Source organism: Apis cerana, linkage group LG9, assembly GCF_029169275.1.
Source record: "Apis cerana isolate GH-2021 linkage group LG9, AcerK_1.0, whole genome shotgun sequence".
Lineage (NCBI taxonomy): Eukaryota > Metazoa > Arthropoda > Insecta > Hymenoptera > Apidae > Apis > Apis cerana.
The window spans coordinates 7,811,955-7,824,038 of record NC_083860.1 but is presented as its reverse complement, the minus strand read 5'-3'; the positions used below and the strand labels follow the sequence as shown (position 1 = coordinate 7,824,038).

The 12,084-nt window shown below is 42.1% G+C and overlaps 2 protein-coding genes and 1 non-coding gene across 3 annotated transcripts in view; all 3 read left to right on the top strand.

Moving 5' to 3' along the window:
- The first annotated feature begins 94 nt into the window (after positions 1 to 94).
- On the top strand, positions 95 to 166 carry Trnae-cuc (transfer RNA glutamic acid (anticodon CUC)). The gene has a single exon. It is a non-coding gene; the product is annotated as a tRNA-Glu (tRNA).
- Positions 167 to 1,195: 1,029 nt separating this feature from the next.
- On the top strand, positions 1,196 to 6,814 carry LOC107996367 (uncharacterized). Its single transcript, XM_062079367.1, has 3 exons — positions 1,196 to 2,054; positions 2,125 to 2,334; positions 2,926 to 6,814. Exons 1-3 carry the CDS (start codon positions 1,773 to 1,775, stop codon positions 2,986 to 2,988), a joined length of 555 nt encoding a protein of 184 aa, XP_061935351.1. The 5' UTR covers positions 1,196 to 1,772; the 3' UTR covers positions 2,989 to 6,814.
- A 2,677-nt stretch (positions 6,815 to 9,491) lies between these two features.
- The window catches only part of LOC107993258 (uncharacterized), a 54,463-nt gene continuing 51,870 nt past the window's right edge, over positions 9,492 to 12,084 (top strand). Inside the window, exon 1 of the mRNA XM_028668538.2 lies at positions 9,492 to 10,807. The gene's annotated coding sequence lies outside the window, so the exon portion shown is untranslated. The remainder of the gene's footprint in view (positions 10,808 to 12,084) is intronic.

Here is a 12,084-nt window from a genome sequence, read left to right as displayed (position 1 = left end):
TACTACATTTAAGTTGTACTAATTATAAATTCTACTACTTGATTATTTCTATTACCATCTTATGTCGACTAATAAAAAAGCACACGTTCGAAAATCCGGTATGGTCTAGTGGCTAGGATACCTGGCTCTCACCCAGGCGGCCCGGGTTCGATTCCCGGTACCGGAATTCTTTTTTTCTTATTTTACGTTAATTGACAAAAGTAAATTACCTCTACTTTTAATCAAGTCACTTTACCGATTAACTCGCGTCAAAGTAGAAATCGCGAGACTCTAAATCTCCAATCTTCGAGATATTACCTCACGTTAGATCTCAAACATTCATTAGCTACCGTATTCGCAATTTATTTGATGTACAAAATACGGTCGTTATTCGACAACACTGTTGCCTTACACTGTTCTTATTCTTCGCGTAAATGCCTAGTAAGACGTAGCTCCGCTTGTCTATCGGTATGCAATCACTGCTATTTTTATCGACATTTGCGGAAATGGCTTGGAGACCCAACACGTGTATTACTATCCACTCTATAATTCCGAAAAACGGTCGCAATTTTCTCAAGAGGTATCGCGTCAGAATGATTGAAAATAACCTAGGGTAACTTGTCAGGATTAAAGTACACGCATACAGAGTGCGCAAACGAAATTACGTACTCGCACGATACGGCGACTTCAAGAAAACTTTTCTATTTACTCGTAGTCGTAAGGGGACAGATGGCTCGTGCATCCGGTCACGAATGGATGAAATCAATTCGAAGATTAACGAGCATTAAAATTAATTATTTGAAGTGAGAATCGCGACAGTAAATTTATCGTTCGTGTTTATTTATTACATAATAATATTGCAAAGATTTGTTGATTAAAAATATCTTTTACGAAGAAAGCGTTTATTTTCTGTTTCATACAGGTACAGTGGTCTAGGAGAAATCGATTCGAGTTGCTCGCATATTTTAAAATACGCGTATTTCGTGTACAAAGTATGGATGCTGGTAACGATGTGCATCCTGGCGATCACCGTCTTCGCGGATATTTACGCGAATATGGATAATTTGTCGATCACAACCGACGATGGCTGCATCTTCGCTGGGATCTTCGTTGTGATATTCAAGGCGATGAACCTTCAAATTCGTCGAGGAAAAATGAAAAAATTGTTGAACGATATATTCGAGTGTGGCGACGATCTCTGCGAATTTTCCGGCGAGTGAAATTCAACTTATGTTATTGTATAAAAAAAGAGAGAGAGAGTGAGAGGAAAACTATGAACAACCCAATTAATGAAATGTAAACGAGAAACGTTTTTCTAACACTCGACATTTTTTCGTAATCATCGTCATTTCGTTGAAACGTTATCATTTCTGTCCATCGAACCTTGGTCTCAAAAAGAGATGAATGAAACGGTTGTGAGATTAAAATTAAGAGCACAGTCGAGGTCCGTATCTCGAATGTGAAATGACGCGGCAAATGATGCACGTTGACTTCATTAATTCAGGTCCACTTGGTCATTTTTCCGTTCTCTCTTCACGACCTTCCCTCCTCGAGTCTTAACCAGGAACTTCTTATTCAGAATTACTCGGCATTTTTCTCGTATTTCGCAACCGCTCTTTCCAACGTATTTTAGCTTCGTTATTGGCGAGAATCAACGGTTACTCTCTCGAAATTGTAAAACGTTAGCACGGACAATTGTCTCTCTGCGTGAAATTCTTCTTTTTTTTTTTTTTTTTGTAGAACTCGAAAGCGTCAAGAAGATTATCGACAAATATCACACACGTAACAAAGCGATGTTCTTTGGATTTTGCGTGATAGGAGCTTGCCTAGGATTCGCCCTGTTGTGCTTCACGCCTATGGAGAACGGTTTACCGATCAGGGCAAAGTATCCTTTGAATACGACCGTATCACCTTGGCACGAGATCAGTTTCTTCATCGAAACTTGCGCCGTTTCTGGCGGCTTGTTAGGAATAATCGTAATGGACAGTATGACGACTTTCAAATGCAGCTTGATCACGATGCTGTTGGACGCGTTGAACGTCAATTTTGAAAATTGTAACGACGATACGAAGCAGGTACGATAAGATAGAAGAATTCCAATCTTTTCCATCTTTCGAATGAAATCTTCGACCTTTCACTTTACAGGCGATCGACGTTTACAACGGGTACGGTATATACGGGGAAAAACGGAACAATAATAATAGATTCCTGGATCGTTACAAGAAATGTGTTCAATTTCATCAACGATTAGTACTCATATCGAAGGATTACAACAAGATATACAATTTAAGCATGCTCGTTCAGATGCTTTCCAGCACCTCGATCATATGCCTGACTGGTTTTCAAGCTGTTGTGGTAAGATACGACTCGATGAAGATATAATCGCCAGCTCGTGTGTATCATGATCGATTTTCATCGGTCGAAACAGGTCGGAGGGCAAAGTTCGAATATTATGAAGTACGGGATTTATCTTAGCGCGGCTATGTCTCAGCTCTTCTACATCTGTTGGTTAGGGAACGAGCTCGGCTACGCGGTAAGGATGGATTAATTAAATGGATCGATCGTTTTTGATCAGTGAGCGAAATGAATTTTACAACCGCTCGTCGGATCAAGCGTTTAAAGCGGATTATGCTTTAAAAGAGAGAAAGAAAAGAAAGGAAGGATGAATCATCGTTGAATTATCGTTCGTAGAGTTCGACGTTGGACAAAAGTCAATGGTTCTCGGGCTGGCATAACGAACGTTTGACCGGTATCGGTCAGGTGTTCACGTTGTCCACGGTGTTCACCAGAAAATCGATCATTCTAAGAGCAAGCGTATTTTACATTCTGTCTTTGGAAACTTTTATCGTGGTTCGTGGATGAGATATCCCTCCTATACGATAATTTTATTACGCAAAGCAAAATACAAACAGCGTTTCATCCAAACAATACGTATTCACATTGCAGATTATAAAGAGATCTTACTCGTTTTTCGCCTTATTGAACAACATGGATTTAACGGATCATTAACATCGTCGTTCTGCCGTCTTTATTGCCGTATTAACATGCAAGAAGACCGTTTACGCGCAAAGAAGAATCGATTATAATATTCTCCTGTTAAAAACGGTAAACGGAAGCTTTACCCAGCGTTCCAACGTATCCACGGTTTCGCAACTATAAAAGTAAGAATAGAAACCCTATTTCTTGAGAAAAATTCGTCAATGTTCGTTAATATGTTCTCGATAATCTGTTCCCTCATCACGCGGAATCCTCTTCGGGCCAGTAACCTTGCGAATTATTAGAATTGTTGGAGAATTTCCGTTCTACGCTAATAACGGCGTTACAATAATAAACTATCTTCGAATCTCAACTTTGTCAATGTTTGAAAGAGAGAGAGAGAGAGAAAGAGAGTTTTTTAATCGTCGTGAACGTTAAAATTGGACTGATCAAACGGGAGCTGATCCATCGACGTCCATCGATCCTCCCCAGATTAATTTATTGCTAGGCGCGAATAAGTTGGCGATAAAGTATCGATAAAGTCACAGCGCGAGTCCTCTCGAGTGGCTCGTTAACGTCCGAGTTGAAACGTGTATAAACGTATATATTATTCGTGGGCAAAGATGATGGAAATTCGACGGGGTAATTAAACGGCGAACGCCTTTTACCGCCCTCTGCCCGTCCTCTGTTCATCGCTGTGAAACACGAGAACGGCTCGCGTCTTACCAGTTACTCCACTCCGCGTTTTTCAATCTCCCGTTTGATCTGACCGATGACTATCTTGGCCTGATTTATAGCGCCCCACCCGCCCTCGTAACGCGGCTTCGTTTCATTCAACCGGGCTTACATAAATATCACTCCGTTGGCCAACCATTAACGAAACAGAGGGCTGTTTCGTTTTCACCTCGGCTATCGAACGGAACAAATTCTCTCCTCCCTTAAATTATCATCTATTATTATATCAGTTATTCAGAGATAACGAGTTTATCGTTCTATCCACGAAATTGTAAATTCAGACACGCGCGTTCGAGGAAGAATTAATCGCAGAGTTTCACAATACGCGCAACTATATTTCTTCTTTATATTCCGCGGCAAGGGACTGTCCTATTCATCGACTTTTACAGCGTGCTCAATAAATTTTGTTCCGCGAAGGAGAGGGACATTAAAGTTTCATCATTCGGTAGCATAATTCAATCGTTTCTAATCCTTATATTACAGACCTTTCTTAGGAAAATAATTACGCGTATACAATTCGTTCGAAGTCGAATATACAAGTGGAGGGAATAATTTTCTGCCTCGTCGCGTATCGAAAGATCGTGTCCCGTGAACGAGAGGAAAGAAAAGGAGGGAGGATGTCGTTGTTCCGCCAGCCATTCCACCGGCACTTGCTTCCTAGACAGATGGTCGGTCCAGCACATGTTGTCTAACTGTAGGTCCCTTTCAACCGTCATTTCTATATACGTTGGTATCGTACGTTTCCACGGCGAGGCTGTCGCTCTTTCGCCGTGGCTCGCTTACTGCCACTCTTCGTCTCCTTCCCCCTGCTGCTCGCGCGGCTTTCAAAAAAATCGCGTCGACGATTTTCTCGAAAGAAAATAAAAAAAGAGGAACAATCGATAGTAAAAGAACGATCGTATTATTCCGATCGGAAGAAATCGAGTTATCTCGACTCGAAACTGGTTTCTCCAATATGTTTACATTATTACGAGCGTGCGGAGGTCAACTGTAACCGCGTTACGCGAAAGTATTAAAAAAGGAAGCATTTTCTATGGTTGTAAACGTTCATTTCCTTTTACGTCCCCCCTTATCTCGCAGAAATCGCGCACACGATCCGCGATAAAAAAAGGGGGATATATCGCGCGGAATGCAAATAGGAAAATTCGTTTTATTACCCAATAATTCGTTTTATCGCCCACTCTAATGTGAATTTATCGCGAGACAAATCGATGTGGCGAACACGCGCCAATAAAGATTTAAAGAAGAGGAAGAAAAAGGGGAAGGAGGAAAAGAAAATCGGGGGGGATTATGATCCGTTAGCGTTAAAAATGAAGCGTGTCCCGCGTGTGGTCCCGCCGATCTCTTTCCACTTATCGCGCTGAACTCGGCCCTCCTCTGCGAGGGGACAGCATAAATTTCACCGGTGAAATTTTCATCTCATTCCTTTCATCTGATTCTCCCGAAAAAAATGATCCGGCCACTGCTCGCCTGACCCCTGCCTTCATCCTTCTCCGTCCCCTCCTCCTCCCCCGATCGCACGTCTCCAGAAACTGGAGTAACGCCGATTCCAAAAAATTCTCGATCCTTCTCGCCGCCTCGAACTCGAGAAATTTCGCATCCAACTTCGAAGACGAAGACGACAAAGTTGAGTCGAGGCTGGTTCGCGCGAACGAAATTCAAATTACGTGGTTCGCACGCTGGACGAGCGGGCCGGGTGGAGGGGAAAGAGGAGGGAGGAAGAGTTCGATGACAAGGTAGAAAACTTAATGGATTTCACGAAAGCGGGCGGCTTTTAAGCAGCCGGCCACATTAATTGGATCGTTGTAATGAATTTTTATAGGGGCGAATGAATCGGTCTCCTCTTCCTTTTTTTTTAATTCGATCGAGAAAAATTAATAGGCCATTTTTCTCCGTGGGCGTTCCTCCAGGGGGGGGAAGGGATGGGATGGAAAGCGAGATCGATCGATCATTTCTTCGATCGTATCCTCGTATACGTATATAATAACACGCGGACGTTTTATAAATCGGGGAAAAGTTGCGCGAAACGGGCCGTTTATTATAAATACGATAAAAACTTCGAACATTGCCGTGCTTCATTCACGAAGAAGAGGTATGTGCATCGAGAAATTATTGCATCCGCGTAAAAAAAAAAAAGGAGAAAAAAGAAAAAAACGCGCGCTCGCGTGCTCGCCGTGTACCGTACACCGTGCACCGTGTAAAAATTTGGAGGCATCTTGATCGTATAAAGTTGCGTAAACGTTGGAATTCGACTAATTCGGATAAAGGAGATAAAATGTCCTCGCGAAAGAAAACTGGATGGTAAAAAAATAAGACACCTCTGGACAAGGATTCTAGTTCGAGGATTGATCGATTCGAGGAAGAATAGGGGCCGTTTATTATAAATACGATAAAAACTTCGAACCGTGCTTCATTCACGAAGAAGAGGTATGTGCATCGAGAAATTATTGCATCCGCATAAAAAAAAAGGAGAAAAAAGAAAAAAACGCGCGCTCGCCGTGTACCGTACACCGTGCACCGTGTAAAAATTTGGAGGCATTTTGATCGTATAAAGTTGCGTAAAGTTGCGTTGGAATTCGACTAATTCGGATAAAGGAGATAAAATGTCCTCGCGAAAGAAAACTGGATGGTAAAAAAATAAGACACCTCTGGACAAGGATTCTAGTTCGAGGATTGATCGATTCGAGGAAGAATAGGCCGAGAACGGAGATCAAGCGTGATTTGAGGTGACAAGATCGAAAGAAAAATGGAGTAAATACTCGCCTGCTTCTCTCTGATCGTAAATCTGTTTAATTGCAGGGAACAAATTTTGCAAATTCCGTTAACGGTACTCGTGTAGCCCTTTCGAAAAAAAACGCTTCGTCGATTTCAAGCAAACGCTATTAATCCCGAATTTTACGAGTCGAGAAATATTCGCGCATTACTCACTGCGAAAATTTAATTTAATTGGAAATCGAATTCATTAAAATTCCATAATACTTTGCGCGCGATCACAAAATCGTTCCAATTTCCAGCTCGTCTTCCCTATTTGGGCCAAGATTATCCGGAAGAGCGCATACTCGATAAAAGAATACCCGAGGCAGAGAGAGAAAGAGAGCGAGATAGAGAGAGAGAGAGAGAGAGAGAGAAGAAAAAATACAAAAACAAAAAATACCAAAGATTACTCTTTAATTATCTTCCGGGTGGTCAGGTGAATATTCGCTACCCGGCACCCGGATAAAAACAGCATCTTTGATTCTACGGCAAACTGCTCGTCCCGATGTAACCGTATAATCTCTCGAAACGGCCTGTCACGATTGTGCGCGCGTGGTGCGCCCATTTCCAAGCTACGCTGTCCGCTTAAAATACACATCAGAATCATAGAGAATCATATTCCACTCCATTCTGAATCGTGCGCGCTTAGTAGGGAATTTTAAAAAAGGAAAAGAATCGCGATACACTTATTCGAAACACGTTGCCGAACTGTTGTAAAACTCGATCCATATCGGTCGATAAATCCCGAGGAAACATGGCCTCCCGAAAAATTTTGCAATAAATCTGTCCACGGGATCGAAATCCCTTCCTCCCAGCTTCCTCCGAGCCAGTCTCGCGTCGGTCAAAAATTTGTGAAAGGATACGTATTCTTACCCGGTTACCGTGCCTACCACGAGGAATACATAACGTATTATATACCACCACACCGTACACCGTCTTATCTCGGATATAAATTATAATTTCGGTCGAGGTAATCGGGAGATGTAAATCCGAATCGCCTAAGCTCGGCCGAGCAATAAGAGTAGGCGCGCACCGACGTAACCGGCTGCTAAAATTCAAAATTTATCATCCGACGCTTCTTTTCTCTCGCCTGGCCGAGGTAAAAATTATAGTAGTCGCGCACGCACCTTTTCCCTCGCCTCTCGTCACCTCGCTCGTTCAAACTAAGACCGATCGTAGTAAATTCGATTACTAGCCGTCCACTCTGACTTTCCTTTTTTTCTTCTTCCTCTTCTAACGTTTCTTCTCTTCTTCTTTTTCCTTTTCCTCCTCCAAGTTAAAAATTCCAAAAATTCGGCTGCTTTTAGTTATCTAATATCGTAAATCGTTAATTTATCTATCGATCTTTGGAGGCGATACGATATCCCGATTTAATTAATTTAGATTATTCCCCGGCTAATTATCATATTAAACTTTTGATAGTCATCGTTTACAGTAACCATTCTACGATATGCTGATGGGTTCTTCAATTCCAAATCTATGTTCGCGCAACGAATAAACATTTTTTTTCTTCGTCTTCTTCTTTTCAATGTGGTCTGATAAAAAAAACGGAAAAAAAATCTTGAAAATCATTTCGCGGAATTCGTTTCTCTCGACTTTCGTGTCGAACAAGTATACAACAAGTATATAGAATAAATGTCCCATTCGTGACTATGATTATGATAATCTGCAAAGTAGAAACTGGGCCTGGTTGTCTGGTTGAGTGGGCACGTGTTCGTCCGTGAACAACGCGGCTGATCGTGAAAAGCGTCACAAAGTGCTGGTGTTCCTCTCCACCGCCACACGAGAGCCGTCCCCGTTTTCAGCCTTCTTTTCTAACACGGATCGCTAAACAAACCGTCTTTCCACGGATGATCAGTGTCCACGAGTGCGACGAATACCTCTTCCTATTCCTCGATCGCTCTTTCGAAACTCGAGTTTGTAAAAGGAAAGAAAAAAAAGAAAAAACTTCGATCGACGAATTTAACGTAACACGTGTTCTTTCGCCCCTAAATCCAACCTTTCGATTCGTTCGAAACGATTGTTCTCGCGCAACGGATAGATTGTTTTTTCATTAGAAAATGTTAGAACGTGACGAAGAGGCGAAGAACATATTTCTCTTCTCGGTGTTAAACGAGATACTTACGTCGTGGATGAAGTGCGCCTCTAGTGTCTTCTCTGCAAGATCGAAAAAAGTCGGCAAGTAGGAGAAAGAAACGAAGGATGAAGTGTCGAAGAGTGGATTTATCTCGCTCCTCCTTTAGTGGGACGAGGAATTGTGACCGCAGGAGGCCGGGGACAAGTTGCATCCGTTACTCGCGCGCGCCGTTCGAAACGGAAGTATCGAAATGGAAGTAGAATGGAGGCGTCGCGGTTCATCGTACGCTTCGTGATGTATCAACGATGAAAAGAATCTGATTAATCTGATCGTCGGTAAATCGCTTTATCGTTATCGTCTCTCTAGAATCTCGTATTCCTGAACTTTTCTGCCAGAATTTCTCCACCGTTCTCTTCACCGTTTTGATTCTGTATATTCTGGAAAAGGAGCAAGTTGAATTTTAATCCTAGAAAAAAGAAAATTTTATTCAATAATTCCTCCTTTTTAACACTATTCGACTTTATTGTCTCCGATCAGAGACACGATCTCGACATTACCGCCCCCTCTCCCATAAAAATGAACAGTCCATTCTTCTGTATACAAAATAAGTTATACCGTAGTGCCAGGCTGGATCCTCTCTTTTGGAGCAAGAATGCCAGTTTCTCGGCAGATGTCGATAACATCGGCCTAGACGTAGATCAATGGCCAAATGGTAATAGTACGTGAAAAACCTTCCTCCCTGTTTTCTTCCTGGTCGATAGAAAGTCGGTGAAAAATTAATTTTCCAAAGAAGGAGTCGTTGGAATAGGATATGATACACCGTATCGGGAACGTATCGATTCGAGATAGGAAAACGAGTGCAGATTTATTGGTAAGAAGGAACAACGAATGTCGTTAAAACGAGAGAAAGGAAAGAGACAATTAGCCCGGGCCACGATTAGCCTAGGCGCGATAACAAAAGAGAAAAAAATGTAAGACCAGAGGTGTTGGGGGAGGGGAGGGAAGGGGTCTAGCGATGGAAGCGTGCCTCTATCGTGAAAAGGGAATCGAAATATATATGTATATATATATATATATATTTTTCACGACGAGTGACGAAAGTTGAGGAAGAAAGCGCGTTATTCGTTCGCGACGATCGATAAGCCGATGACAGAGCGTTTGTTCGAGGGATCGGTGGACACCGCGATCGAAATCGCGACGATAGAGTCGAAGAGGCGCTAGATTCGAAAGTTGCGCGAAAGGTTCGAGGCCATCGCTCGAGGTTGGCGTCATCTAGCAAGACGAGCAACCGAAAGAGAAAGAAATTCTCCGAGGGATCGCGACGCAGGATCTGAAGAGGGACGAGGAATCACAGAGGAGGAAAGAAGCAGGTGTGGTGGAAAGGAGACGGAGTAAGATGGTCGTAGCTCCGCTTGCGCTCTCAGGCACAAACTACTCGACCACCAGCCGGCACGGATCCGAAACCCTACCTTCTCTCTGGTTGTCTCTGGTTTATAACTCGCTTCGCAGAATACGTTCACCTTGCGCCCTTGGGCCCACGTGACAACCCTCGAACCGCTCGTTCGAATTTCTTTTTCGCCAGAGAGGAAGGAAAGTTCAAGGCTCCGCACTTCGCTTCGCTTTGAAACGCCTTGGCTCGGTTCGTCGTTCCCTGGAGAACAGAGGGAATAACAGGCCACCTGTTATTGTTGTATTTCGTTGCAACACCGATCTGATCACACCGCTCTCTCTCTCCTCCTCTCCTTTTCCGCTGTCATGAGTTCGAATGAGATACAGAGTTTGCCGGTGCCCATATCGAAGCGTCCTGCGAACGGTAACAATCGTAGGATGTGGTTCGAGAGATCGATTCGAGGAGACCGATTCTGAAATTTTTGCCCGGATCGAGTGATCTTCTTGACAACATGTGGGGTTATCCTGTGCGAGGCGAGCTTTCGTAGGATTTTTTTCCTCGCCGAGGAAGGGAACAAGTGGCTACTCCCTTCCCCCTTCGAGTCAACGACGAGCGATCGTATCGATGGAAAAATCGGTCGCCGAGATCGACCCTGGTTCCACGTGAGAAGAGCATGGACAGAGTTGCGTTGGCAAGGAGAGAAGGCGAAGAGGACAGAAAAATTTTGCGAGGGAGAAGTGGAGAAGGATCGTAAGATGGTTATCCCGACTGTGTGATACGTCTCGGCTTCTTGACAAACTTCGTGCGCGTGCTATCATCGATCGTCGATCTTCATCGAACGTTGTGATCGATGGGATTCACCGCATGGCTCGTCGAATCCAGTTGAAAATTAACAGGTAAGTCCACTTTCTTTTCTTTTTTCCTAATCGTTTTTTTTTCGAGTCCAAGTTTTTTCAAATATCGCAAAAAAAGAAATATATTTTACAAGATTGAGAAGAAGGAGAATGGGGGGAGGAGCGCAAAATACTCGAAATTAATGATCGTATCGTCTCGCGTTAAATAGCTGTCGTAACCCTTGATCCCCTAACAAGATAATAATCGAAGGAAATCTTTTAAACCGTTATTTTTCACACTTTGATGTCTATATCGATTTAATGATATTTGAACTAAAAAAATTGTACTTCTCTGAACATCTCTCGATCATTAATCACTCGTTAAAAATTTATTCGATTCTTTTTTGCAACAATTTTCGATCAAAATAAAAGCGAAAATCGATGAAAAATGTTTTATTAATTAAATTTGTGGAATTTATGGTTTTTCTATTCCGCGAATATATTCTTCGAAATATGTATATATATATATATATTTAAAAAAGTATAAAGATCGCTGAATTTATTTATCGATTGCGAATAACTTTGATACACAGAGTAGTGATATATGTATGAATATAAATAGCTCATCAAAAGTGAATCGTTTAATATATTACTATATTAAAATAATAGTCGAATCAAAGTAAAATTTTTTAATGTTTCGTTTTTTTTACTTGAAACATCGATCAATGAGATTTTAAAATCTCTGGAAATAATTTGCATTCGTTATCCTTTTTTTAAGTATCATTACCGAGCGAAATTCGATTCGAGAAAATCGAATCGAAAGATTTATATCGTAATATAAATTCGTAATATTATTAAGACGTAAAAAAAAAAAGATAGTAAAAAATGAGCCATTTAAAAATGATCGAAAAATTGTTTTCAGTCCTTCCCAACATTTTTATATTATTAGATACTTCCCCCCCTATCCCTCTTCCAAACGTAAATAATTTTCAAATTATCATTACGGGGTATTAGAGAGATTTAATTTCACCGTTATTCCTTTTCGATCGGGAGATTGGCCATTGAATCGTTTAATTTTCGCTTAATCGGTAAGACCGGTCGTAAAAATTGCGGAAATTCTCGGTGTCGCGTTCCGAAGGTATCGAACGAGGAAACGAGGAAAGATAGAATCTTCTCCATGACGGCGTATAGAAGCGACCTTGCAAGGCCACATAGAAGCCGCCTCGACACACACACCCACTTTATACCCGTGAAATAAGACCAAAGAGTGGCTCGTGAACGTGCTAGAAACCGGCGCCGGGTTTCACCTAGGGAGCAAGCTTCCCCTTCATTCGCTAGAC